The sequence below is a fragment of the Gorilla gorilla genome, chromosome 16 (genome assembly GCF_029281585.2).
Source record: "Gorilla gorilla gorilla isolate KB3781 chromosome 16, NHGRI_mGorGor1-v2.1_pri, whole genome shotgun sequence".
NCBI classification, from domain to species: Eukaryota; Metazoa; Chordata; class Mammalia; order Primates; family Hominidae; genus Gorilla; species Gorilla gorilla.
In genome coordinates, this window is record NC_073240.2 from 41148625 (window position 1) to 41176397 (window position 27773).

At 53.4% G+C, this 27773-nt stretch overlaps 2 protein-coding genes across 9 annotated transcripts in view; both read left to right on the plus strand.

The window, feature by feature from the left end:
* The window catches only part of BAHD1 (bromo adjacent homology domain containing 1), a 30993-nt gene extending 8427 nt beyond the window's left edge, over positions 1 to 22566 (plus strand). For 3 of the 8 annotated variants that reach the window (XM_055363380.2, XM_031002385.3, XM_031002384.3), the window contains 6 exons: positions 12752 to 14197; positions 16220 to 16602; positions 18175 to 18334; positions 18785 to 18861; positions 19649 to 19749; positions 20270 to 22566. In XM_055363380.2, the coding sequence (XP_055219355.1) occupies positions 12766 to 14197; positions 16220 to 16602; positions 18175 to 18334; positions 18785 to 18861; positions 19649 to 19749; positions 20270 to 20459 (2343 nt within the window). In that variant the 5' untranslated portion in view covers positions 12752 to 12765 and the 3' untranslated portion in view covers positions 20460 to 22566. The remainder of the gene's footprint in view (positions 1 to 12751; positions 14198 to 16219; positions 16603 to 18174; positions 18335 to 18784; positions 18862 to 19648; positions 19750 to 20269) is intronic. The other 5 variants (XM_031002388.3, XM_055363381.2, XM_055363383.2 and 2 more) reach the window with 3 other exon arrangements.
* A 2713-nt stretch (positions 22567 to 25279) lies between these two features.
* CHST14 (carbohydrate sulfotransferase 14) lies at positions 25280 to 27481 on the plus strand. Its single transcript, XM_004055980.5, has one exon. It carries the CDS (start codon positions 25537 to 25539, stop codon positions 26665 to 26667), a length of 1131 nt encoding a protein of 376 aa, XP_004056028.2. The 5' UTR covers positions 25280 to 25536; the 3' UTR covers positions 26668 to 27481.
* Positions 27482 to 27773: the final 292 nt, after the last annotated feature.

The following is a 27773-nucleotide window of genomic DNA, read 5'->3' on the forward strand; positions in this document are numbered from 1 at the left end:
AGAAAATACCATGCGCAGTCAAGAGCTCATGATAATTAGAGGTAGAGGCTCCTGATCCTGGGGTCTGGAGATCGTGTAGCTCCTGACCCCTCAGGCTGCTTAGACCTCCACAGGACAGAGGACAGGGAGGTCTTGGATGATGAAATCTTGCCTGGTTTTATGGGAGGCACCTAACTGGTGTAAAATGGGCTGGTTTGAATTTCAGCTCCTTTATGTTCCCCTGCCCACCTCCTGGTACTGCCACTAATGAGCAGTAAAATGGCTAAAAAGGAGGAGGAGAAAGAGCACCAGCAGCAGTGAGGCTGCACATGGTCTGCTCAGGGCCAGACGGCCTGACAAGCACCCTCACTGAACACCGGCCCAGCCCTGGGGTTCCAACAGGGGTGTTGGTGTTCTGCCCCAGGTGACTTGGTAAGCAGGCCCTGGAGTACAGTCACATCCAGGACTTTGTGTTGTGTCCCTGTGGGTGGGAGTGGGGTCATCAGATTTCATTTTTCCCAGTGGGAAACACCTGCAAGGATGGTTATTCACTTGACTCAGTGTCCCCCCAACACAAAAAAATAACGTCTTTTAAGATCCTCTGCAGGCCCAATCCACCAGGAAAAAAAAAGGGGTTTGTCTCTCAGCCTCACTGATTTGAATTGGGAACTTATTTCTAAGCACTATGACCAAGTTAGCTGAATGAAAAAAAACAGGTGACTTTTCTTAGTCTTGTTATCAATGTCAGGCAGGAACTTGGGTCTCAATATTTTTTCTTGCATGTGTTCCTTTTCCAGTGGGTTTGGGGAAAAGAGGTGCTTTGACCTCCTGTCTTTGGGTAAGGAGGATGGGACCTGTCTTTCTGCCATTCTCTTGACCCCAGGGATCTCACCTGGAGTGGTGTTGATGGCTCCTACTTTTATTCCATCTCCAGTGCCTTTTGGGGACTCCTAGCCTCCATCGGTGCAGCTTTTTCAGCTTCCTGCGTGCGGTGGAGAGGGGCAGCCCACACAGACCCTTCTCCAACTCTGGTTACCTGTCCACAATGTTTAGGAATAATTGTTAATCACATTCTCATGTGGCCAGGTGGTTTAAAGGTGAATTACTGTTTTTTAGAGGACCTATGTAGAAATCATGGGAAAGGTATTATTAGGGTGCCGCTTGATGCCAGGAGATCGTAACAAGTATGCCAGAAGGAGGGGTGAAGTCATGTTTCCACCATAGTCAGGGCCAGCAGGGCCTTCCTCAGTAGTGAGGGTGTCTCCTGCTTTGTGCCTGGAGGGGTTTCCACGTTGGCTAGAATGTAAAAAAGAATTATAAAAATGATTGAGGCCAGGTGCCGTGGCTCACACCTTTAATCCCAGCACTTTGGGAGGCTGAGGCGGGTGGATCACTTGAGGTCAGGAGTTCAAGACCAGCCTGGCCAACATGCTGAAACCCCGTCTCTACTAAAAATACAAAAATGAGCCGGATGTGGTAGCATACACCTGTAATTCCAGCTACTCAGGAGGTTGAGACAGGAGAATTGTTTGAACCCAGGAGACAGGTTGCAGATCGCGCCAGTGCACTCCAGTCTGGGCGACAGAGCAAGACTCTGTCTCCAGAATGAATGAATGAATGAATGAATGAATAAATAAATAAATAAAAATAAAAATGATTGAATAACTGAGAGATGATTTCCAGAGAAACTGAAAGGACTTGAATTTATTTGGCCCAGAGGGAGTTAGACAAGGGGCAGTTAATATGTCTTTGCATGTTAAGATGACAGTTTAGAGCATGATGACCAGTTTTTAGTCTTCATTGCAGTCTGGGCTGGAGGAAGGGAATTTCACCTGAGACAAGAGATATTGGGTAGATGCATGGTTGGGGGTTACCTTTTTCTGGATTTACTATAAAATCAGGACAACGTATCTTTGAAGCTCTCTCATTTATTCATTTATTTATTTAGCCCAGACTTCTTAGCATCTCACCCTTTTCTAGGATATAAAATGTTTGTTTCGGCCAGGTGCGGTGGCTCACGCCTATAATCCCAGCACTTTGGGAGGCAGGCAATCACGAGGTCAGGAGATCGAGACCATCCTGGCCAACATGGTGAAACCCTGTCTCTACTAAAAATACAAAAATTAGCCGGGCATGGTGGTGTGCGCCTGTAGTCCCAGCAACTCAGGAGGCTGAGGCAGGAGAATCGCTTGAACCTGGGAGGTGGAGGTTGCAGTGAGCTGAGATCGCGCCACTGCACTCTAGCCTGGATGACAGAGCAAGACTCCATCTCAAAAAAAAAAAAAAGTTTCTTTCAAAAAAAATTTTTTTAATTGTATTTACGTTCTAGCCCATAGATGCCATTTAATTGGAGTACATCTTCAGTTCCTCTGTGGTGGGAAAACTAATAATGTGTGGTAATGCCAATAATTAAAGCACAGAAAAATAAAACTGAACATGCAAGTTATCTTGCATCTTGGTCTGTGATCCAGCAGCCATCCTGTGATGCCCTAAGTAGAGGCAGTGTGTTGCAGTGCAGAAAGTGTGGGCGTTGGTGTAGACGCCGGGATGGCTCACCTCTGTCCTCAATCCTAGCAACTTTTTATTTTTTAAGAGCCAGCTCTGTCACCGAGTCCAGAGTACAATGGCATGATCATGGTTCATTACAGCTTCCACCCACCGGGCTCAAGCAATCCTCCCACCTCAGCCTCCTAAGTAGCTGGGACTACAGGCACACACCACCATGCCCGACTAACTTTTTATTTTTGTGGAGACAGGGTCTCACTGTATTGCCCAGGCTGGTCTCTTAACTCCTGGCCTCCCACAGCACAGGGATTCTAGGTTACAGGTGTGAGCCACCACGCCCACCCAGCATCTCCTTTTAACTCTTTTTTTTTTTTTTTTTTGAGACAGAGGTTCACTCTTGTTGCCCAGGCTGGAGTGCAGTGGTGCGATCTCGGCTCATCGCAACCTCTGCCTTCCAGGTAGCTGGGATTACAGATATGTGCCACCACGCCCGGCTAATTTTTGTATTTTTAGTAGAGACGGCTAATTTTTGTATTTTCTCCATGTTGGTCAGGCTGGCCTTGAACTCCCAACCTCAGGTGATCCACCCACCTCGGCCTCCCAAAGTGCTGGGATTACAGGCGTGAGCCACTGCGCCCAGCCTTCCTTTTAACTCTTTGTACCTGTTTTTTTTCCTTGTTAGGATGAAATGGTAACAACTAGCTCATAGGGCTGTTGGGAAGATAAATGAGATAGTGAATGTAGTGTGCTTAGGACCTTGCCAGATGCATAGTGAGTGCTTGACAAACATTGACCATCCTTTTACAGTAGTCACCTCTGCAGTGAATCAGAAATTTCCAACCCTGCACATTTAGGGTGTCTGGGGACTGATAATGCTAACTTTAGTTCTTTGCTCCTGATTTCACTTATCTGTGACATTCTTTGTCTTGATACAAGTGTCTGTAGTACTACATTCACTTGCTTAATGGTTTAGGGGCAGCCACAGCCAGTGGAATGCTTTCCAGAGGTAGCTGGGCAACTTGGAAGAGAGAAGGAGGAGGATGAGGCCAGGCATGGTGACTCATGCCTGTAATCCCAGCACTTTGGGATGCTGAAATGGGAGGATCACTTGAGGCTAGGACTTTGAGACCAGCCTGGGCAACATAGTGAGACCTTGTCTCTACAAAAATAAAAATAAATTTAAAAATTAGCCAGGCATGGTGGTGTAGGCCTGTAGTCCCAACTACTCGGGAGGCTGAGGTAGGAGGATTGTTTGAGCCCAGGAATTCGAGGCTACAGTGAGCTATAATTGTGCCACTGCACTACTACTGCAGCCTGGGTGACAGAGCAAGACCCTGTCTCAAAAAAAAAAAAAAAAAAGAAAATGAAAATTGATGGTAATGAAGGAGGGTTGTGCCATGAAAATACAAGAGATTTCCTATTGTAACCTTGTTGCACTGTGGATTAAATTGAAGATGCACAGTGGACTCCTGGGGATGGAGGAGAGTTTGGAGGTCAGAGGGCTCTTGTCTTGAGCTCCAAGTGGTGCTCTAAGTCTAGGATAAAGATTTTACGGCCGGGCGCGGTGGCTCACGCCTGTAATCCCAGCACTTTGGGAGGCCGAGGCGGGCGGATCACGAGGTCAAGAGATCGAGACCATCCTGGCTAACACGGTGAAACCCCGTCTCTACTAAAAATACAAAAAAAAAATTAGCCGGGCGTGGTAGTGGGCGCCTGTAGTCCCAGCTACTCGGGAGGCTGAGGCAGGAGAATGGCGTGAACCCGGGAGGTGGAACTTGCAGTGAGCCGAGATCGCGCCACTGCACTCCAGCCTGGGCGACAAAGCAAGACTCCGTCTCAAAAAAAAAAAAAAAAAAAAAAAGATTTTACACAGGGTGGGGCAGGTGGACAGCCAGATCTTCATTTATTCTTACTAAGCTCTTATTAAGTCATGTGGGTGGGATTTACTGTTAAGGAAGGCAGAGCCTACCTGTCCCCATAGGGCTGGCATCCTATTGGAGGTGGCACTAGCCACTTAACTAGTTAAGTGAGTGATATTTGGGTAGGGTGCCCATAACTCTGATAGGATCTGCCTTGCGATTCTGCTCCTGCTAGTGGAGTGTGGGGGAGGCCTGGTCTTGGATCATGTTCCTCACAGCTGGTTCATTCAGGAGGTTAGTGCTCTGCTGAGGAGGCTGGAGGCTGGAGGCAGAGTTCCATCTTGGCCTGGCTGGCTAGTTTCTGTTCAGGACTAGAGCTAGCACCTGTAGTCTTGGCAAGCCATTTTAGAAATCTAAGTTGTTGGTCCATGTAATGTCCTGGTGGTTGAACCAACACTCGTTCTTTGCCATTCCTGGGCAGGTGCTTGGAGAAGGCTGGTGAGCTGTTCATGTTTTTTGAAGAATGGTGCATCAGTAGCACAAGGTTTTCCCTGGTTCTGCTGAGGCCTGTTGCTGAGCTTTGGGGTGCCCTGTCCCCTGTTTTATTCCTGTTTTATTTCTCCCACATTGTTAGCTGCTCAGAGCAAATGGGTTTTGCTGCAGCTGTAGGTTTGCCTCTGGCTGATCCTGGGCAGTATGGCATCTGGATGGGAGGGTCTGAGGGAGCCTTAGCCCAGAGTTAAGGGGTGCCCCCCAACCCCTGCCTGGAGCCATCCTACATGGAGCTAATAGGGGCGAGTCTGGGAAAAGTTGCATTTGTTTCCTGCTTTAAGACTTTAGCTTTTGGGCCGGGTGCAGTGGCTCACATTTGTAATCCTAACACTTTGGGAATCCGAGGCAGGCAGATCCCTTGAGGTCAGGAGTTTGAGAGCAGCCTGGCCAACATGGTGAAAACCCGTCTCTGCTAAAAATACAAAAATTAGCTGGGCGTGGTGGTGGGTGACTGTAATCCCAGCTGCTCGGGATACTCCTGCTGAGGCAGGAGAATCACTTGAACCCAGGAGGCGGAGGTTGCAGTGAGCCGAGATCACGCCATTGCACTCCAGCCTGGGCAACAAGAGCATAAACTCCATCTCAAAAAAAAAAAACTTTAGCTTTTGTTTGTCACCCTTTCCTGCATCCAAACATTTATGAAATGAATTTCTCAGAGTGCTGCCCGCTCCCTACTGGGCTTTTGTTCCCACGGTACACGTGGCATAAAGTAGGCCCTCAGTAAGTGTCTAAATGCCTGGCTCATATGTACCCTCTGAGAAGCTGCCTTGGGGGGACCCCTCAGCCAAGCTCTGAGCAGTCCATTATAGCCCTTGTCACACTATCTTGTTCTGTCTTCCTGCTAGCCCATGCTCCAACTCTTAGTCTTTTGCATTTTTTTCCAGCACTTAGTCTGGTGCTTGTAGGGGAAAGAGAAAACAAATGAGCTTGTATTGAGAACCTGCTGTATTCCAGGAACTCTGCTAGGCACTTTACACACATTCTTCTTTAACTTAATCCTCACAGCAACCTTGCTGTGTAGACAAGGAAACCAAGACTCAGAGTTCAAGCCATTGACTAAGGCCACACAGGATTAGCAGTGGCATGAAGTGGCTTCCAGCCCCACATGGGTCTTCCTGTGCTGTGGGGGGCCAGCAAATGTTGGCTGAATGGGCAAAGGTCACAAGAGGTGCTGTGTGCCTGAGAATGAGGGGCAGGCTTAGCTGGGCTAGCACCTGTGGGTGCAGGTCTACCTTATGCACACATGAGTTGTGTACTGGGAAGAAGCTGGGGGAAGGCACGTTGCCTAAAGTAGGGACATGTGCCTTTTAAGAAAGCCTCTAAAGACTAGTTTTTTATTGCATGTGATTACCTTCTAATTTGTCAGGTTAAAGTTCGTAAGGCAGAACACTGGTATGATTAAAACACAATGCTCTCTGCCCACTCTCCTCACTCAGGGATCTGTGTGTTGTATAGCAACTTCTAGATATGAGAGGTATACTCTTGTTTCTCTTGTCCTCAGCCCCTGCCACCAGACCCGAGGGCAGTCTAAAAGCAAGCCTGTGTCCAGATGGATCAGGCCAATTCCTTTCAGCTGCACTTCGTGCTTCTTGCCCAGGTGTTTTTAGGCTCCCAGTCTGGTTGCAGAATGAATTGAGTGCCCGCAGCAAGTGAGGCTGAATGGGCACTGAGGAGGCAGGGCTGGTGGCTGAGGCCCTTGCTCTCTCTCTCTTTGAGGACAGTGCTCCTTGCAACTTTGTGCTGTGGAGCTGAGACTTCTGCTCTGCATGGGTGCCTGCACTGAAGCCTCATTCAGGTGGCACAGACAGGCAGGACGCACACCTTCTGACCTCACGTTGTGGGTCTACCCCTGCCGTTAGCATCTGAGGAACTTGGCCTTTCACTGTAGAGTTGAGTATTTCTCAGAGACACAGAGCTGTTGTTCAGGGTCTGTTGGGATAGTTTCTGCCCCGGCCCTCTTGCTCAGTTGTGGCCCACAACTGAGGGCCACTTCCTGCCCCAGGCAGCCTCTGCTTGTGGGAGTGATCTGGGCTGTGACCTGCCCTTCCAGGCCCTCACCCTTGTTTCCCCAGAGCAGTGCCAGCACCCCGTGCTCCCCTGGGCCTCTGACTCTCCCTTGAACCTTCAGCCCGGCATGAAGCACCTTGGTTGTGCTCTGCTCGTGCTGGTGGAGTTGGTGTATGGTGCTGCTGCAGCTTGAGGGCCAGAGCAGGGCATCTGTCTGTCCCTTTCTGCTTCTGTGGAGATGACTACACCCGGCCCTCTTGCTGAGTTGTAAACTGAACCCCCCACAACTCACCCCACACTGGGTCCTGCAAGGGAAAAGGAGTGTCATCATCATTATCTTTCCTTGGGGTGGGCACTTAGGTGTTTTTAGTGGAATAGTGGCAGAGCAAAGTTCAGGTGCAAGCTTGGGTTTTCAGATTTCTCACTGGGGTAGGAGGAATCTGTCCCGAGCTCCTGCTGTGGGGAATGGCCAGCCAGGGCCAGCTGCCCTCCTCTGTCGGGTTGGAAGGATGGGGGAGGTTGGCCTGCCTGCCTCTGCTTACCACCGCTCCTAAGGAAGACTCTTTTTGGTATATCCATCTTAGATGAGGGATCTGGAGTTTGGAAAAGCTAAATACATTGCTCAGGAGGGACAGAGCATTTAAATCTAGGTCTGCCTGACTCAATGCTTTGGTTCTTTCTGCTGTACCAGCTCTTTAAGAGATTCACTACCAGCTGTGTCTTTACCTGGCTTTACCATAAGAATTTCAGCAGCTTCACCTGTTTCTCCATAAAGTAACAGCAACTAACTTTAAGTGAAAAGGAGCCTAGTTTTGTGCTCTTGCCACATTTCTTCTCTGATAGATGATTCAAGAAATTCAGTTCTCTTGACAAGTGTTTTATTCCTTTCATGGATGGGAGGGGTTATTCCAAGAGAGAATGCAGAGGAGGACAATGCTTAACTCAGCTCCAGTTGTGGTTTTAGCTGTAATTGGAAGGAGGTGGCTTCTAATGGGGCAGGGTCCTTCCCAGCCCTCACCCAGATGACCTGATCTACCCTTATCTAAGGCTCCCCTGAATCCCTCCCTCTCATTAAAAATAAACCGGGCTGGGTATGGTGGCTTATGCCTGTAATCCCAGCACTGTGGGAGGCCAAGGTGGAAGGATTACTTGAGCCTAGGAGTTTGAGACCAGCCTGGACAACATAGTGAGGCCCTCTACCCCCGGCCCCCCCCGCCCCCTGCAGCCTGTCTCTACCAAATTACCTGGGCATGGTGTCACGCGCTTATAGTCTCAGTTACTCGGGAGGCTGAGGTGGAAGGATCACTTGAGTCTGGGAGTTCGAGGCTGCCATGATCCATGATTGCGCCACTGCACTCCAGCCTGAGCAACAAAGCAAAACCCTGTCTCAGACAAAAACAAAAAACAAAAAAGAAAAACCAAAGAAGCCTGAAAAGCAAAATTTAAAGTGTAGTCCTGAAACCCTCAGGATGGTGTGCGGGGTGCAACCCAGAGCTGGGTGGGTAAGGGGAGAGCAGCAACCACAACTGAGGGCCACTTCCTGCCCCAGGCAGCCTCTGCTTGTGGGAGTGATCTGGGCTGTGACCTGCCCTTCCAGGCCCTCACCCTTGTTTCCCCAGAGCAGTGCCAGCACCCCGTGCTCCCCTGGGCCTCTGACTCTCCCTTGAACCTTCAGCCCGGCATGAAGCACCTTGGTTGTGCTCTGCTCGTGCTGGTGGAGTTGGTGTATGGTGCTGCTGCAGCTTGAGGGCCAGAGCAGGGCATCTGTCTGTCCCTTTCTGCTTCTGTGGAGATGACTACACTCAGACCCTACTGTGACAGTTTAGCTGGGCCTGACCTCCCCCTCGATTTTGAGATCCTGATGCCCCTGAGGTGAAGGTGGCCTGTTTACTGTCTTTAGAGTACACTTCTGAGGATTTGGGATTCAACCTGTGGTTCTCTGGGTCTTTGGCCTGGATGTCCACCAGCCAGCCACTATCCTTCCTGGCAGCTGTGTCAGAGCTGGGGACAATCAGACTGGTTTTCTCCAGTGAGAGCTTTCTTGACATCTTTTAGTGTCAAGAAAGTACTCTGGGAATCCCTCCTAGAGACCTTCCCAAGAGGGCATGGACCACCCATGTCTGGGAGGACAGAGCTTCCCAGAGAGGAGGGGATAGTGCTGAGAGAACCCAGCGCACCTTGTGCCCTAGCAGTGGTTGAAAGTTTCTGGGTGGCTAGTGCGTAAGTGGGAGGGGCAGCAGGAGGATTGGTGGGGCTGGGAGAGGGGAACCAAGCCTACTACTTTGCTGGGATCCCCTCTCCCCAACCAGCCCTGTAGGTGGGCCATCCCTTGTGGTTTGGAGGGGCCCTGGCAGGCTTGTAGCCCCTCCACCCAGCCCCACCCCAGGGAAAAAGTTGCAGCCGAGCTTCTTGCTTCTTCGTCTGACTTCAAAGCATGTCTCACACATGCTCTCCCCAGAATGGAGTGCAGCAAGAGGCAGGCAGCAGAGACCCCAGCCTCTCCTTAAGATGCTGAGTGGCTGGACTTTGCACCATAGGAAAGCTAGGAGCTGTTTTGCGATGTGCTTTTGATGGCCTTGGGTGTTTTTAGCGAGTGACAGGGGATTTGGCAGATTTTAGGGAGGCTAGCAGGAGGCTGTTCTGCTCGATTTGGAAATGTGACTCGCACCCTGTGATTCAGAGGCTTCCTGGGATCGTCAGCACCCTACCCCCCAGGGGAGTAGTGGGTGTCCCTGAGGGACTGGAAAGCTGAATGAGAGGTTAAAGAGCAAGATTAGTCCACAGGGAACAGATTCTCAAAGGTTCTGGGCTCAGACTCCTGAAAGTGGAAGCTGTGTAGTCAAGGCACTGACTCCCTTCCCACCTCTCTCTGCTTGGGACTTCTGTGTGTTGAGAGGGGAAGACTGAGTGGGGACAACTATCCAAAGATCTGAGGACCATCTGCCCATGCAGCCAGTCTCCCAGCCAGCTGGAGGTCAGGGGTGGCCAATCATCCCCCTGCTAAGAACGCTTCCAGTAGCCAGGCCTGACAGCACCTCCCTGTGCTGTCTTTCCCAGCCGCCTTCTCCTTACTCTGTACTGTGTCCTTATCCTCAAAGACGACAAGCCCAGGTGATCTCCACCTTGGCTCCCAGCCGTTCCCAGGCCCAGCCTCTCTGGTAACTTGGGGCCTGTTGAGGGGCTTTGGCCCGTGCTCAAATGCATGGTCTGTTCACTTATCCATCATCTCCAGGCCATTTGGGAGTTGGGGAGGGCTGGACCTGGGCTCCCTAGGAAATACTGATGTGCTTCTGCTGCTTCTCGTTGCATGCTCCTCCACCTCCAGCACAGGGGTGCCTGGATACGAGAGAAGGGCCTGTGGGTTATAAGAAATGGGATGTTGTTGTTGTTTTGAGATGGAGTCTCATTCTGTTGCCCAGGCTGGAGTGCAGTGGCAAGATCTTGGCTCACTGCAACCTCCACCTCCTGGGTTCAAGTGATTCTCCTGCTTCAGCCTCCCAAGTAGCTGGGACTACAGGCTCATGCCAGCACGCCTGGCTAAATTTTTTTTTTTGGTATTTTTATTAGAGACAGGGTTTCACTGTATTAGCCAGGATGGTCTTGATCTCCTGACATCATGATCCATCCGCCTGGGCCTCCCAAAGTGTGGGGATTATGGGCATGAGCCACCACGCCCGGCATTGCCAATAAGCCTGCTGAGCAGACAGGGACGGGTGGTCACCCTGATTAGAAGCAGGAAAGAGACTTGCCTGGGATTTTTTAGGAGCTCTCCGTCTGTGCTTCAGGAATGAATGGGTTTGCCTTCTGTGACTCTGTCTTGCCCGGGGCCTGGTCTCTGAGCAGTGGCAAGTCCCCGCACGTGGCCAGAGCAAAGCCTGGCACGCTGCCTCTCCTTTCCAGTTTTCCGTGTCCTTTCTCAGGGGTGAAGGTTGCCCACACCACCCTCAGCCTGGTTTTCTGAGCACTCTTTCTCAATTAATGCAGCATGTCTCTGGAGAGGAGGTGTCCAGTGACCCCACCCACTGGCCCAAGGCCATGGGAGCTAACAGGGAAAGATTCAGGAATCCCTGGGAGCCCTCAGGCTTGAGACTTTCAGGGTTAAATCCTGGCCCAGCAGGGACTGCTCTCAGTTCCTCTGTAGAATGAGTGTGAACAGCAATAGCAGTGGGGAAATTAAGCTGAAAAACCTGGGCCTGCTGGGTGGGGATGGGTCACAGGAGTACCTGGTGAGGGACAGAACTTGTCTGGCACCTTACTTGCCAGCCCCTGTGCTTTGGGTTGAGTGGTAGGAAGTAAACAGCTCCGTAGTCTCTGACCACCGCCCTCTGCAGTTCTTCATTGTCTTGGCCATGCCAGCTTCCAGTGCACAGCCAGCTCTGGCCTCTCACTCAGAACTGGGGCCCAGGCTGCCGCAGGTGTATGTTGGAGTGTTTTGCCAAGCAAAGTTAGGGGATGATGCCTGGTCATATGCATTTTCTGTCAGGGGCTCTGGGCTTCCCCCACCTCCTTGCGTCCTGCCCCTGCCTACAAAGAGGGAGAACCGAGCACGACTAACAAGGCAGCTCATTTGTCTCCTGTGTTAGTGCTTCTCTTTGATACTTTCTTTTCCTAACTGTTTGTGGCCGGCAGGGGTTTAAAGCTGTATGGCAGGTCTACGCACAGTCCCTGGGTTTTCTCTACCCTCAGGAATATGCTGATCCTGGCCTTACTGTTACCCTTGCCCTGGGTACTGGCACCCTTTGGGCTGCTCTTGCCTGGAATTTGAACCAAAGTTCAAATGAGACTTCTCCACCATGGGCCCCTCAAAGCTGAGACCTCTCCACCATGGGCCCCTCAAAGCTAAAACTTCTCCACCATAGGCCCCTCAAAGCCAGGCCTTCACCCTTGATAGAGCTTTTCCAGCTAGACCCAGGTTGTGGCAGTCTTGCTTTATGTGCCAGGGGAGGAGTCCTCAGAGACTGAACTTTGCCTTCATGGCCCAGCAGGCAGGTTCCCCATCTCAGCTCTTCACTGTCTGTCTTCTTGTCCTCCTGTGGCCAACCTCAGAAGCCCTGCGTTTGGGGAGGGGTTGTTAATGCCTTGGTTATACTTTTGGAAGAATAGATGGACTCCTGGCCGGGGGCAGTGGCTCATGCCTGTAATCCCAGCACTTTGGGAGGCCAAGGCGGGCAGATCACGAGGTCAGGAGATCGAGACCACCCTGGCTAACACGGTGAAACCCCCTCTCTACTAAAAATACAAAAGAAAATTTAGCGGGGCGTGGTGGCAGGCACCTGTAGTCCCAGCTACCCGAGAGGCTGAGGCAGGAGAATGGCGTGAACCTGGGAGGTGGAGCTTGCAGTGAGCCAAGATCTCACCAATGCACTCCAGCGAGACTCCGTCTCTCAAAAAAAAAAAAAAAAAAAAAAAAGAAGAAAGAATAAATGGACTTCTACCACCCAGTCCCCCATCTTGGGAGGCACTGTGTTCAGAGCCTCTTCCTATCCTGTGATGAGTATCTAGTGAGAGAAGGACAGGGGGAGAGAACAAAGATCTTTGCCACCAGCTCTTCCTATCCATCCCCTGTCCCTGGGGTCTGCCTTGCTCCCTAGGCTCTTCAGGGGCTTAGTTCAGAGATACCCTAGGCTAAAAGTAAAGAGGAGGAACCAGTCCTTGCACAGCTGCTGGTAGCTTGATTCCACTGCACCTTCACACTCTGGAAAGGGAGTCCCGGGAAAATCCATACTGGAGCCAGGGTAGTTGTAGGCCAGAATCACTGCACCTGGGGCTGGGTAGGCTGCAGTGGGAGAGAAAGCAGGCAGGAGCAGGCCAGAGAGGGCTTCTCTCATTGCCCACCTTCTGTCCTGCAGGTTGGAAGTACTCCATGACACACACTCGGAGAAAGTCCCTTCCCATGCTGAGTTCGGGCCTCACTGGCCGCCGAGAGCCCCTGCAGATGGAAGACAGCAACATGGAGCAGGGGGTTGAGGGTGTGGAGCCAGGCATGCCCGAGAGCCCAGGTCACCTCACAGGGCGCCGCAAGAACTACCCACTTCGTAAGCGCCCATTGGTTCCTGAGAAGCCCAAGGCCTGCAAAGTGCTGCTGACTCGCCTGGAGAATGTGGCCGGTCCCCGGAGTGCAGATGAGGCTGATGAGCTACCGCCTGACCTGCCCAAGCCCCCCAGCCCGGCCCCATCCAGTGAAGACCCTGGCCTTGCCCAGCCCCGCAAGCGGCGCCTGGCCTCCCTCAATGCCGAAGCTCTCAATAACCTGCTGCTGGAGCGAGAGGACACCAGCAGCCTGGCAGGCACCCGCCGCAGTCGAGCGGGGGATCCCCACCGCAGCCGTGACCGTGACCGTGCTACTGGGGGCTGGTCCTCCTCCAAGAAGCGGCCCCGGCTGGGGGATCTTGGAGGAGGAAGTCGGGACCTGTCTCCAGAGCCAGCACCAGATGAAGGTCCCCGCCGAGATGGAGACCCAGCTCCCAAGAGACTGGCTAGCCTGAACGCAGCTGCTTTCCTAAAACTGAGCCAGGAGCGGGAGCTACCCCTGCGGCTGCCTCGTGCCCATGCAGAAGTAGATGGGCGCTCCACTGAGCCCCCAGCACCCAAGGCCCCGAGGCCAAAGTGGCCGAAGGTCAATGGCAAGAACTATCCCAAGGCTTGGCAGGGGGCCAGCTCTGGGGAGGCTGCAGGCCCACCTGGCTGGCAAGGCTGCCCTGATGAGCCATGGCCATCTGCAACTCCTTGTGGGCCATCCGTCCAGCCATCTCATCAGCCCCTGAGCAAGGCTCTGGAGAGCCCTTTGGGGCTGCGCCCTCACCTGCCCCTGCTGATGGGTGGACAGGCGGCTCTGAAGCCGGAGCCTGGGCGCCCAGGCGAGGAGTCACCTGCCCCTAAGCAGGAACTGCATCAGCCCTCTTTCCCCACACCTCAGCTGTCGCCGCTGCCGATGCCTGGCAACCCCGCCGACTACAATGGCCTGTGTGTTGGGCCTGAGCTCACTGCACTAGGCAGCTTCTACCTGTACTGTGGCCAAGAGGGGCTGCAGTGTGGGGGCTACTCACCCTGCCCCATGCTTCCTGAGGGCAAGCTGTCCCCAGTGGCTGCACCTCACGAGGAGGGGCTCCTCTTAGCTCCGAGCTCAGTGCCCTCAGGCACCCCTTTCCAGCACCCTCCCTGGGGCTCCTCTCCCTACTGCTCTAGCGAGGACACTGGAGTGAATGGCTACAGCATCTGCGGAGTGTTGCCCCTGTCTGTTACCCATGCTGGCACTACCTGTGGCGGCTGCCCATACAAAATGCCTTTTGCAGCAGGTGAGGCTTCCTGGGCCCAAGATGTACTGGGGAGTCTCGGAGACATGGCATCCCAGGAAGTTGGGCTGTTGATCTGAGCAGGGGTCTCCCTTGGGGTCTGGCTGCTAACTGGAAGGTAGGGGGCTTTCAGAAGTGAGAACTCCCGTAGTCTGTGCCCCAAGCCGAGGAGCATTCCCAAGAACAGGGCCCGTATAGCTCTGGACAGCCTTGCTCTGCCCAGGCTACCTTTGGAGATTCTTGGCCTGGCAGTTAGGTAGCATTGCAGTGGTACAGGCCACAGGAAGGCCTCTCTTCTCCCCTCATTGGGATACCCATTCTTAGACTCTGAAGAGCAGGTTAGATATTGGAATTAGGACTTTTACCAAATTGTTCTCACGGCCCTTCTACCCTCCTTGAGGAAAGCTAGAATTCCCTAGTTTCTAGAAACCAGTACTCTCTGCATGCTGGGCAAGTTCAGCATTCATGGGAAAGGTGGTAGGTACCAGGCTCAGTAGGTGGTACCTATTGCACAGGGCAGCTTTGCCCTGGCTATAGAGGCATTGAAAGAGAAGTGCCCAGACTGAGCATCACTTTGCTGGGTGTGGATAGAGAGGGTACACCATGAGAACAGACAAGCAGAGTTCCCTGACATGGATGGAATGCGATCAGGGCCCACAGCTTTGGTGTCTGCCTGCCTGACAAGACCCAGACACCTGAGAGGCCCATGCTCCGGCTGTTGAGACACTCCCAGAATCATTTCTCTTCCCTAAAATGGCAGAGGTATCCTCACCTGCCTCTTCAGGCTCCCTGCCTGCCTCCTGGGTGGAAATGAAACATGCTGGCCAGCAGGTCTGCCCTGCTGCTGGGGAGGTGAGGGCTGGACCTTCCAGATCTCCCTTCCCCTGACATCCTTTCTTGTAGGGGTCTATAAAACAACTTTATAGACCAGTTGGCCCTGGCCAGACTGGTTGTTCCAGGTTGTGGCTTGAGTTAGAGTTCTTATGACATGAGAACAGGCTGCTGCTTGGGGTTTTCCTTCTTTTTTTGTGCCATTCCCCAAGTCTAGACCCTTATCCCCTCTCCCTAATAATAAGGACACCAGTAAACACCATGTACCAGGCACTGTTCTGAGTGCTTTACATATGGGAGGCTGCTTGGCATGTAATTGAGCACAGACTCCGAAGCCAGACTGCCTGGAGTGAAATGTTCTCCCCCACTTCCCTAGCCATGTGACTACGGGCGAGTCAGTAACTGCTCTGTGTCTCAGTTTTCTTAACTATAAAATGGGGGTAATGATACCTATCTCATAGGGTTTTTGTAAGGATGAAATGAGTTAATGTGTTCGTAAGAAAACCAGCCAGTTGCTCTGAGGGGCAGAGTGACTTGCCTGAAGTCACATGGCTAGTAAGTGGCAGAACCCAGGCTGATTCTCGAACCCCTATTCCCAAGCATTATGAAAGCCTTAGAAAATTAATATCAGGGCCAGGCGCGGCGGCTCATGCCTGTAATCCTAGCACTTTGGGAGGCTGAGGCGGGCAGATTGCCTGAGCTCAGTAGGTTGAGACCAGCCTGTCTAACATGGTGAAACCCTATCTCTACTAAACATACAAAAAAATTAGCTGGGTGTGGTGGTGGGCACCTGTAATCCCAGCTACTCAGGAGGCTGAGGCAGGAGAAATGCTTGAACCCGAGAGGCAGAGGTTGCAGTGAGCCAAGATAGCACCACTGCACTCTAGCCTGGGCAACAGAGCGAGACTCTGTCTCAAAAAAAAAAAAAAAAAAAAGTTCGGAGTTAAAAAGGATGTTCCAGCCACCTCTCTTTCAGACTAAAAGGGGAGATGGCCAATCTCCAAGATCAGGAAACACCCCTGTCCCCTTAGAGAGTCACTCTGACAGTCCACCATAAAAAGGCCTCTGATCCCATCGGCCACCTCAGTGGCCTTTGGTTGCACAGTTAGAATTAAGACAGGAGCAGGCTCTGAAAGCAGATGGGTGATGGGGGTCACTGCTTGTCCTGTCCTGACCACTCTCTCCCTTTCCTAGAAGGCTGCAGATCCCTGGGCCAGTTGGAATTTCCTCTCCCGGAAGCTGGCCACCCAGCCTCACCCGCCCACCCACTCCTGGGGTGCCCTGTACCCAGTGTGCCACCTGCAGCAGAGCCCGTCCCCCATCTTCAGACTCCCACCTCGGAGCCCCAGACAGTAGCCCGTGCGTGCCCTCAGAGCGCCAAACCTCCCAGCGGTTCTAAGTCAGGTCTGCGCACAGGCTCCAGCTGCAGGCACACTGCAAGGAGCAAGGCTGCCCGCAGGCCTAGCCACCCCAAGCAGCCACGTGTCCAGCGCCCACGCCCTCGCCGCCGCCGTCGCCGCCGCACTAATGGCTGGGTACCTGTTGGGGCTGCGTGTGAGAAGGCTGTGTATGTCTTGGTAAGTGCTAGCTCTTAGCTGATGACGAGAGGGAGGGAGGCAGTGGGGACACATGACCTGCAGTGAGGTAGGTGCTAGAAGCACCTGGTTCTAGCTACTCTGAGAGCTGACAAGGGACTCCAGTTTACTTGTACCCCAGGAACCAGTCATGCTGGCCCACCCAGCTTGCTTCCCTAGCCCCCTACTGATGCTGTACCAGACACCCCAGGGAGGTCATGAGACACACAGTCATAGCTGGTGGCTGCCATCTCGGTGAGTGTCTTCCCCTCCCCTCCCTGCTCACTCTGTCCCTTACACCCTGGATTGTAAAGTGGAGGACTCAATGGAGAACTTTTCTGGATAAGTCTATATAGGGGGCGTTGGAATGGGCAGAGAAAATTAGTGACACAGAGAACATCTCAGATGATGAAAAGAGGCCAAGTGCGGTGGCTCACATCTGTAATCCCAGTACTTTAGGTGGTGGAGGTGGTAAGATCGCATGAGGCCAGGAGTTCAAGACGAGCCTGAGCAATATAGACCTCATCTCTACAAAGTAAAAACATTAGTTAGCCAGGCATGGTGGTGTGCACCAGGAGGCTGAAGTGGGAGGATTGCTTAGGTCCAGGAGTTCAAGGCTGCAGTGAGCTGATTGCACCACTTCACTCCAGTCTGGGTGACAGAGAGACCCTGGCTTTTAAAATTAATTAATTAATTAAAAACAAAAAGAATATTAACTAAAATTTATTGAGGCTGGGCAAGGTGGCTCATGCATATAATCCCAGAGCTTTCAGAGGCTGATGCTGGAGGATTGTTTGAGCTCAGGAGTTCAAGACCAACCTGGTCAACATAGCAAGATCCTGTCTCTACAGAAAAAAAATTTTTTTAATTAGGCAGGCATGGTAGCATGCATCTGTAGTCCCAGCTACTTGAGAGGCTGAGGCAGGAGGATCACTTGAGTCCAGGAGGTTGAGGCTGCAATGAACTATGATTGCACCACTGCATTCCAGCCTGGGTGACAGAGTGAGACCGTGTCTCTAAAAATAAATAAATACATAAATACATAAAATTTATTGAGCACTTCTTAGATGCCAGAACTGAGCTAAGCATTTTGTAAGTATTATGCCCTTTAATCCTCACGACTACCCTGTGTGGTATATATCCCATCTTCCTATAATTAATCCCATTTTACAGATGTGGAAGCTGAGGCTTAGCAATACTTTAAATAATTTATCAAAGGCTGTGCCCCTTATAACAGTGGTTTAAGGGTTCAGACCGAGACTTGTTCCATTAGGAAGCATGAGCACTTACCCAGCACTGGGGGTCTTGGAGTGAGAGTCAGCTGTCAAGGGTATGGTGGTCAGAGCTCAGCCCCAGAAGCTTCAGGCCACTTTTCCACCCCTATTCCCTTTTCTCATCCTTTCTCCAACCATGAGAATTCCCCAGCCCCATCCAAAAAAGGATAGTGGTTTGACAAAACCAAGGTAGTGGTTTGACTACCTTGAGGAAATCGTGGAAAGGATGTCATTCCCTCTCTCTGTCCTTACTCTGAGTGTGGCACTGCAAGCCTATTTGTGTCATTGGTTTCTTGCCTAGGATGAGCCGGAACCAGCCATCCGAAAGAGCTACCAGGCGGTAGAGCGGCATGGGGAGACAATCCGAGTCCGGGACACCGTCCTTCTCAAGTCAGGCCCACGAAAGACCTCCACACCTTATGTGGCCAAGATCTCTGCCCTCTGGGAGAACCCCGAGTCAGGTACCTCTCCCTCTGGCTGGGGACCCAAGGGGCAGCTGCCTTCAGCAGAACTGTAGGCCCCAGATTGGCCCCTGCCTGGAGTTTGACCTGGCATGAGTCTCCCCGTGTTCCTGGCACAGAGTCTGCCTTCCACTCGGCTGGGGTCTGTCTGCTGTCGAGGGCTGTGGGTGACCTTGTAGCTTGGGTTGGATCAGCTCATTAACCTTTCCAGCCAGCAGAGCCTGGGCACCTGTCCCCCCACCTCACCTGTCAGTGTCTTCTCCCCCTTCTCCCTCCATGCCTAACAGCATTCCAGGCCTCTGAATGCTTGACCTGGGGCAGGGGACATGGGTTGCCGGAGCCTGCAGGATTGAGGTTGGATGAACCTCCAGGGCAGCCAGCCAGCCTCTCTGCCTGTCTAAGTAACTCAGGTTGCCAGTTCAAGCCATAACCACTGTGTTGTCCCTCCAGGAGAGCTGATGATGAGCCTCCTGTGGTATTACAGACCTGAGCACTTACAGGGAGGCCGCAGTCCCAGCATGCACGAGGTGAGCTGCCTGGCAGATGGGTCAGGGAGGGCAGGAGAGACAGAGGGAAAGGTTATGGCACTAAGACGTGGTAGGGGGAGGGCAGCCATGGGCTGTAGTCAAATCCCTGCGCTTGTCACTTTGGACTCCAGAGAACCTGGGAAAGGGCCCAGGATTTATTCTCTTTTCCCAACACTGCCCCAATTCATGTTTCAAAGGGAATAGTAACCTTTGTCTTAAAAAGAGGAACAGAAAGGGAACCCTTGAGGTAGCAGGTGCCAATGGGAGCAAGTGGATGTGTTCTCCTGGCAACAGGAAAGGTGAGGTGGAGCTGCATACCTGGTCACTTTTGGTATTTTCTGTAGTAGGGGAGGGGAGGGGAGGAAAGACTCCTCCTAACACCCCGTAGGCTCTCCACCAAGCTGTGTGCTAAAAGAGGTGACTGCCATCTGTGTGTGCCCTGGGCTCACCTTTTATTTCACTTTCCCTTGCAGGGACTTTCCATCTAACTGGAAAGATGAAGAACATTTCCCCTCTCCTACGCTAGGCAGGGCTGGGGTTTGGGAGGTCAGTGACAATCAGGGGCTGGAGCAGATACCTGGCTATTCTGGAGAAGGGGGGGACCTAGAAGGGACTCAGGAGGAATGCCTGGAGGCAGTAGGTGAGGCATACTTAGGCTGAATTTCCAGGGAAGCTTGCTGGAGTCATCTCAGGTCAGCAGGCCCAGCAGAGGGGTTAATGTCTGCCTTGCTCTGGGAATGAGGTGCTTTCCAGCCCTGGTAACAACCTCCACCTGTCTCCCTTTGAGCCCTTGCAGAATGAAGTGTTTGCATCGCGACATCAGGACCAGAACAGTGTGGCCTGCATTGAGGAGAAGTGCTATGTGCTGACTTTTGCCGAGTACTGCAGGTGGGTGGTTCCCTGCACCCTCTGGCTGGCCTCTTCCCTCAGGCTCCCCAGGCATATTTGGGGCTGCTTGGAATTCCCCGAGAGGATCTCATTCTGCTCTCTACCTGATCTTACTCACTGAGCCTAATCTCCCAGAACTTACTTCCTTATTGCTTGCCTCTACCATCTGATATTTTTTGGAAGAAAGAAGAAAAATTGTGTTGCCACACTGAGGTAGAATGGTTGGAGCAGAGTTGGGGGGTAACATTACTGCTCTTGGAAAAAATTTAGGCGAATTGGCAGGCGAATGGAGGGAGGCCCTGGGAAGTGTGGTTCTCCAGTGACAGAGAAGATAGCCTGGTGGTTGGCAGAGCAGACATCACCCCTGGGATGGGTGGAGACAGTACCACCCCTTGGGGAGCTAGGATAGCCTAGCTCTCTGGGTAGGGTAGGGTAGGGTAGGGTAGGGTAGGGTAGGGAAGGAATTGGTCTTCCTGCAAAAGTGGCTGGAGTAAAGACAGTGAATGGTATCTCTCTACAGGTTCTGTGCCATGGCCAAGCGCCGAGGTGAAGGCCTCCCCAGCCGAAAGACAGCACTGGTTCCCCCCTCTGCAGACTATTCCACCCCACCCCACCGCACAGTGCCAGAGGACACGGACCCTGAGCTGGTGTTCCTTTGCCGCCATGTCTATGACTTCCGCCACGGGCGCATCCTTAAGAACCCCCAGTAGCCTCCTCATGCCCATGCTGGGGCTACCCATGGGCAAGTGGGGCTCGGGGTAGCGGGCACTGCTTGAAGCACAGCACTTGGTTAGGGGGCCACAGAGGCCTAAGTTTGCTGGCCTGTGGTTTTCTTGGGGGGGAGGGCAGGGGCCCCTGTGGGTTCTGGGCTCCAGGGGAGGGAGCTGGGGAGGCCAGGGTATAAGAAAAGCATCAGAACTCTCAGCTTGGCCCAAGGTACCTTCTGTGGTTCCCCCGGGTGGAGATTTCCGAAAAGTAGTCTTCTCTGAGACTGGGCCAAGCCTGAGGGAAATGGGGCCCTAGGAGGGTGGGGGCGGAAAGGAGGGGCAAGGTCTTTCAGGAACCAGACCCAACAGGCCCTTCTGTAGCCTCCCCCTTGCCCTCAAAGGGGGAGTGGGGGCCAGCTTTACCTCACCCACTGTGACCCACCGCTTCCCCTTCAGCCTGGGACCAGGCTTTCCTAGATCCCAGCACAGCTCTGAGCTTGTTCCTTTGAGGCATAGAGAGCCAGAGTCTGGCTTCCAGAGCATTGACTTCCTCTTCCTAGACTTGAGGCCTTTCTCTGGCTTTCCTCCTTTGCCCTGCAGTAGCAACTGGTGCTGGGACAAGTTGACCCACCTCTCACAGTCATGGGTGTGGCCCACTTGTGGGAGTCTCCTGTCCACCTCCCAGAGACGGCCACCCAGCGGGTCTGGCTTCCCAGAAAGTTAACTGATGATTGTGGGGTTTGTCATGTCTGGGAGGGAAGATGGGTGCTGGGAGAGGGTTGGGGGCAGGGGGCAAGGAAAATTGCTACCTGATTTGTTGAAGATTTTTCCTCTTGCCTTACACATGGAGGTTCCAGGAAACCTCTTGCAGAACTTCACACGTGATTCTTCAAGCCACACCCACCTGAAATCAAACCAAAGGAGTGCTGTGGCTCCCCTTGCCCTGCCACCCTTTCCCTAGTCTTTTGTAGATTGCACTAATTTACATCCTAGCAAGAATCAACACTGTATCAGTCCACAGACCTGCTGAGCTGCAGCCACTTGCTCTAGGAGCTAAGGACTTGCATTTTCAGTTTGTTCCTTTTGCCCAGAGGCCCTGTTCTCACCTCATGCTGCTCCCCAGAGTAGACTAGCAGGCTTAGTCCCCTGTTGTCCTTGTGGAGACTAGGCCTTGGCCCTGGCCCTGAGACTCTGTGAGGGGGCTGGAGCAGCCTGGTTATTTCCTATCTGTACCAAAGAGGAGTATGGTGGGAGAGGGAGTGGAGTGCAGTGTGGCTTGGGCCTGGCGCTGGGAACCTGCTAGCTGAGCACTTCCACAAGGGCATATCCCTGGGGGCAGGGGCTGGGGCTGAGAACTGCAGCCCTGGGTCTTCCCTTAGGGAGGAGGGGCAGATGAACCCAGCAGGCTTAGGAGGTGGCACTGGGTGAGGAAAGCTGGGCAGGGGCTGCAGAGGGAGGTGGAAATGAACCCTGAGGGCTCCCCCAACTTGCCATGCCCTGTCCCTTAGTAGATGAGTTGCTCCTGATTGGTCATTGGGTTTGGGTGAGGCCTGGAGGCTTCAGAGGTGAATTTATGCTTGGGAAGCCTGATCCCAAACCTGAAGGGAAGGGACTTGGGTCTCCTTATATTGAATAAGCTGTTTGGAGGAAGGTGTCTGTCTGGGAGGATGGGGCAGTAAATGAGGTTGGCAGAGTGGCAGTGGGGGCTCTGCAGAGCCAGCCTTGGAGCCTGCTCATTCTGGGCCCTTGCTGCCAAGGAGCCCAGCCTCACCTAGCAGGAAAGGAGATCAAGGCCCTCCTCCCAGGAGGTAGGGTCTTGCTGCCCCGAACTTAAATGCTTTTGAAATCTCTTAGATGTGGAAATATTTTTTCGAACCTGAAAATGCAGCTGGTAGAATTTCAATGGAAGCATAATCCATGTAAAATATATTTTAGTTGATATTTTGTAAAATGCACTTTTTGTGTGTGTTGATACTGGTTTCCCAGATCTGTATTTCAGTGTTTACAAGGGAGGAAGGACCTTTCCTCACCTCCCTTTTGACAGAGATTAGAAGTACTTCTTTAAGAAAAAAATAAATTTGAGAAATTGTATTGATTTAGAAAAGGATCATTTCCTGTGTGTCCTGTCATCTTTTGGTGTGTGGGTGTGGAGAGACCCACTATTCTTATTTCAGAGGTCCCTCTTAACCCCTGTGGCATGGATGCTCACCAAGGCCAATGAGCAAAGAGGGCAGGGAAGCAGGGGGAAAAGAGAGTGAGGGAAGGAGACAGAGGGACTGGGAACTTGGAGTTGACTTCTTGATTTCATGGTGGCCACAGCTGCCTGCTTAGGTCTGTGTGAAATACTTCAGTTGCCAGCCCTCACCTGACCAGTGACCTGGAAATTGGTCCCCAAGTAGGTACATGGCAAAGATACCTTCTTATCACTGGCCTCATGCAGTGGCTCCTGCCTGTAATCCCAGTGCTTTGGGAGGCAGAGGCAGGAGGGTTACTTGAGCCTAGGAGTTTAAGACCAGCCTATGCAACATAGACCATGTCTCTCGAAAAATTTAAAAATTAGCCCGGCATGTCAGTGCATGCCTATAGTCTCAGTCAGGAGGCTAAGGTAGGAGGATTGCTTGAGCCCAAGAGCACGAGGCTGCAGTGAGCCGTGATCATACCACTGCAGCCTGGGTGACAGAGTGAGATCCTGTCTCAGAAAAGAAAAAAAAAGCATCCCTCCTCATCACCTTGGGTAACTGGCCAGCACTGTCCTAGGGCCTCAGTGTCTTGCAGCTGGTGCTTCTTGCTTGCTGAGGAAGGTCACATCATGGGGCCAAGGGTCTGCGGCCAGCTGACCCCTGCTTCAGCCCAGCCCTGGTCCCAGCCTGGAAGCCTCAGTGTTGACCATGTTCCAGGTGGGGCAGCTCTAAGGCCATAGAGGTTCCTGGGAGCCACAGCACCCGCCCCCCGTCCACTTCTGCATTTTGCTAAGGCATGGTGCATGTGGGCAGGAACATTTTTTCAGAATTTATTGGTGGCACAGACACCACCATGGATTTTTCTAGCTCTGCCTTCAGTGTGCTGTCCACAAGACTCCCTTGAGGCGAGTGGTAGCTTGTCCTTATCTTACAGACAAGAAATTGGTATGGAGATAAGTACCAGGCCCAAGGACTCCCCCTGCCTCACCCTGACTGCTAACACAGAAAACTACCCTGTAACACAGAAGGGAGCACACGTGGCCACATTATCAAAAGATTTTTAAAGGTCTAAGGCCTTTTTTTCCTCTCCTGGTTTAAAAGACATACTTACTGGAAAATATGATTTTAATAGAAAATCCTATCACCAGAAATGTATACCTTTAGGATTATTGGAAGCAAGGAGCAGCGTAGACAAGGCAGAACCTTCACGCAAACTTCTGGTGCAGCAAATGGACAGGTGGTAGCCTGCAGATGCACTGGGGCAATCAGATGTGGAGAGCCTGCCCTGGAGAGCTGGAAGGCTGCAAGGCTTTACCGTTCCTTCCCCTGGCTCATCTGTGTGCTTTTCCTGTTGCTGGGATTGTGGGGTCATCAGTGAGCCCTCTAGTATCACCTCATCCCTCAAGTCCCCTCACCCTTCTGAATTCATCTGATCACTGGTAGCTCCATTCTCCCACTGGTATCTTCTATTTTCCACCACCTGCTCTGTACAGTCTGCCCTCGAGTCAGCTGCTTCCTCCCTTCTAGCCATTCCGTGATATGCTCCTTTAATCTCTGAAGGGCTGTGATTAGAAATTTAGGTTTTAGACTCAGAACCACCCATACTGAGTCACATCTTCCCTGAGCCTCTGTTACTTCAGCTGTACAAAGGGAATGTCCACACTAGCTCCCTGCCAGGGTGGCTGCAACAACTAAAGGAGATAATGAATACAAAACACTTAGTGGGCGCTGTCCTCAGTACACTTGGGCTCTAATCATATTCCTCTGCTGCTTCAGAGGCTTGCTGGCTCTGCAGGCAGCAAGCACATAGCTGGACGAAGTCTGGCTACTGAGCCAGGTTCCCAGTGGGAAATGGTGGTTGCTGACATCCAAAGCACTTCGGGTCTGCTGTCTGCCCAAGTGACCAGCCTGGTGCCATGGAGCACACATCTAGCTCCAGGCAAGGAGACTACGTGCTGTTTCCCTGCTGTTTTGTGCCCCCAGCTCCTCACCCTTCCAAATGTGTGTTGGCCACACCAGCAGCTGATGGACCAATGTGTCAGACCCTCCCCAGAGTGCCCAGTTATCCCACTGCCTCATGAGGAGAAGGCAGAGGAGGGGAGACTCCATTTCCAGACATTTCAGCATTACCCAGTGGACAAGCTCTGTAGTCAGTCCCCAGGTATTGCTAAACACAAGGGTCACCATGGAGACACTGGTCAGTGTCTGACAGTTCTGCTTCTCCTTCCTGGAGTGGCCACGACCTGCAGGACGGAGGGAGTTAAGGTTGGCAAGGGGGAGCACACCGAGGGCTCCGCTTCCAGCTGGAAAGACCAGCCTCCGGCATGTCTGGACTCGGAGAGAGCGCTGCCCGCCTCCCTGCCTCCAGACCCGTTGCTGGAGGAAGGGCTAGGACAGGCCTGAGTTTGTGGCGAATCCCCCTTGTCCACTTCCCTGAGGACACACGCTGCACGAGAGCAGCCTCGAGTCTTTTCTGCCTTCGAGGTCTCAGGAGCTTTTGTCCCCAAGCCCAGAGGACAGGGGTAGCCCTGACTCAGGCGCCCTCTTCCGGGTAGGGGTCTGCGTGCGCCCTCCCAAGCCCGCGCCCCGCAGGGGCGCCCGCCCCTCTCCCCGCCCCCGGCGTGGGCCCGCCCCCGCGCCTGTGTCACTGCGAGGCCGGGGGTGGAGAGCGGCCGGGCGGGACATCCGGCCCGGGTCCCTCGCCGCGCCCGCCGCCCGCCGCCCGCTTCGGCGCCGCAGCCCGGGAGCCGGCCACCCCTACACGCGCCAGGGCTGTCCCCTGCCCTCCCCTCCCCAGCTCCCCCCGGTCCCAGACCCTCCTCCCGCCCCCAGCCCGAGCCCGCCTTCCAGGCCGCCCTCGGATCGGCAGGGCCCGCGCAGGCCCCCACCCCGGGAGCACCATGTTCCCCCGCCCGCTGACCCCGCTGGCGGCCCCAAATGGCGCCGAGCCCCTGGGCCGGGCGCTGAGGCGGGCCCCTCTGGGCAGGGCCCGCGCGGGGCTGGGGGGGCCGCCCCTGCTGCTGCCGTCCATGCTGATGTTCGCGGTGATCGTGGCCTCCAGCGGGCTGCTGCTCATGATCGAGCGGGGCATCCTGGCCGAGATGAAGCCCCTGCCCCTGCACCCGCCCGGCCGCGAGGGCACAGCCTGGCGCGGGAAAGCCCCCAAGCCTGGGGGCCTGTCCCTCAGGGCTGGGGACGCGGACTTGCAAGTGCGGCAGGACGTCCGGAACAGGACCCTGCGGGCGGTGTGCGGACAGCCAGGCATGCCCCGGGACCCCTGGGACTTGCCGGTGGGGCAGCGGCGCACCCTGCTGCGCCACATCCTCGTAAGTGACCGTTACCGCTTCCTCTACTGCTACGTCCCCAAGGTGGCCTGCTCTAACTGGAAGCGGGTGATGAAGGTGCTGGCAGGCGTCCTGGACAGCGTGGACGTCCGCCTCAAGATGGACCACCGCAGTGACCTGGTGTTCCTGGCGGACCTGCGGCCTGAGGAGATTCGCTACCGCCTGCAGCACTACTTTAAGTTCCTGTTTGTGCGGGACCCCTTGGAACGCCTCCTCTCTGCCTACCGCAACAAGTTTGGCGAGATCCGAGAGTACCAGCAACGCTATGGGGCTGAGATAGTGAGGCGGTACAGGGCTGGAGCGGGGCCCAGCCCTGCAGGCGACGATGTCACATTCCCCGAGTTCCTGAGATATCTGGTGGATGAGGACCCTGAGCGCATGAATGAGCATTGGATGCCCGTGTACCACCTGTGCCAGCCTTGTGCCGTGCACTATGACTTTGTGGGCTCCTATGAGAGGCTGGAGGCTGATGCCAATCAGGTGCTGGAGTGGGTACGGGCACCACCCCACGTCCGATTTCCAGCTCGCCAGGCCTGGTACCGGCCAGCCAGCCCCGAAAGCCTGCATTACCACTTGTGCAGTGCCCCCCGGGCCCTGCTGCAGGATGTGCTGCCTAAGTATATCCTGGACTTCTCCCTCTTTGCCTACCCACTGCCTAATGTCACCAAGGAGGCGTGTCAGCAGTGACCATGGGTGTGGGGCCAGCAGCTGGTGGGGACTGGTTTCAACGCCAGCTTCCTGTGCTTCTGCCTGTCTTTCGGAGAAACTCTGGCTCTGGGGCTTGGGGCTTCTCAGGATCCTGGATGGCAGACACTGCCCTCAGAAGTTTCTTGTCCAGGGTGGGTACCCACAGTGACTCAGAGGACAGGGCTAGGCAGGAGACCTGCTGCTCCTCATTGGGGGGATCTCTTGGGGGGCAGACACCAGTTTGCCAATGAAGCAACACATCTGATCTAAAGACTGGCTCCAGACCCCTGGCTGCCAGGATTATGCAGTCCACTTGGTCTACCTTAATTTAACCTGTGGCCATACTCAGAGATGGTACCAGCCAGGGGCAAGCATGACCAGAGCCAGGGACCCTGTGGCTCTGATCCCCCATTTATCCACCCCATGTGCCTCAGGACTAGAGTGAGCAATCATACCTTATAAATGACTTTTGTGCCATTCTGCTCCAGTCTCAAAATTTCCTACACCTGCCAGTTCTTTACATTTTTCCAAGGAAAGGAAAACGGAAGCAGGGTTCTTGCCTGGTAGCTCCAGGACCCAGCTCTGCAGGCACCCAAAGACCCCCTGTGCCCAGCCTCTTCCTTGAGTTCTCGGAACCTCCTCCCTAATTCTCCCTTCCTTCCCCACAAGGCCTTTGAAGTTGTGACTGTGGCTGGTATATCTGGCTGCCATTTTTCTGATGCATTTATTTAAAATTTGTACTTTTTGATAGAACCCTTGGAAGGGCTTTGTTTTCCTAATAGCTGACTTTTTAATAAAGCAGTTTTATATATAAGGCAAGCATTTCTGTGATTTCCCTTGGAGCTTCTGTGGGCCCAGCAGATCTCGATGTCTGTCTTCCCATGTCAGGGGAGGCAGCCTGTAGTTAGAGAAAGTAAGGTATAACTTGGTTGGGCTGGTCCAATGGGCCGTTGCCATTCCATGGAGACTTTGGGGGCTTTCTAATAGGCTATACCAGATCACAGACTCAGATCCTGGGATGTCACCAAAGGGCAAGCCCAGTTAGGAATGGCCTCACGTCCAGAGCATACCTACATGTATTATTCCCTAAAAAAGTAGGTGGGTAG

What these genes read in the sequence shown, in the direction of transcription:
- CHST14 (XM_004055980.5), top strand. Translation starts at nt 25,537, where the DNA reads ATGTTCCCCCGCCCGCTGACCCCGCTGGCGGCCCCAAATGGCGCCGAG.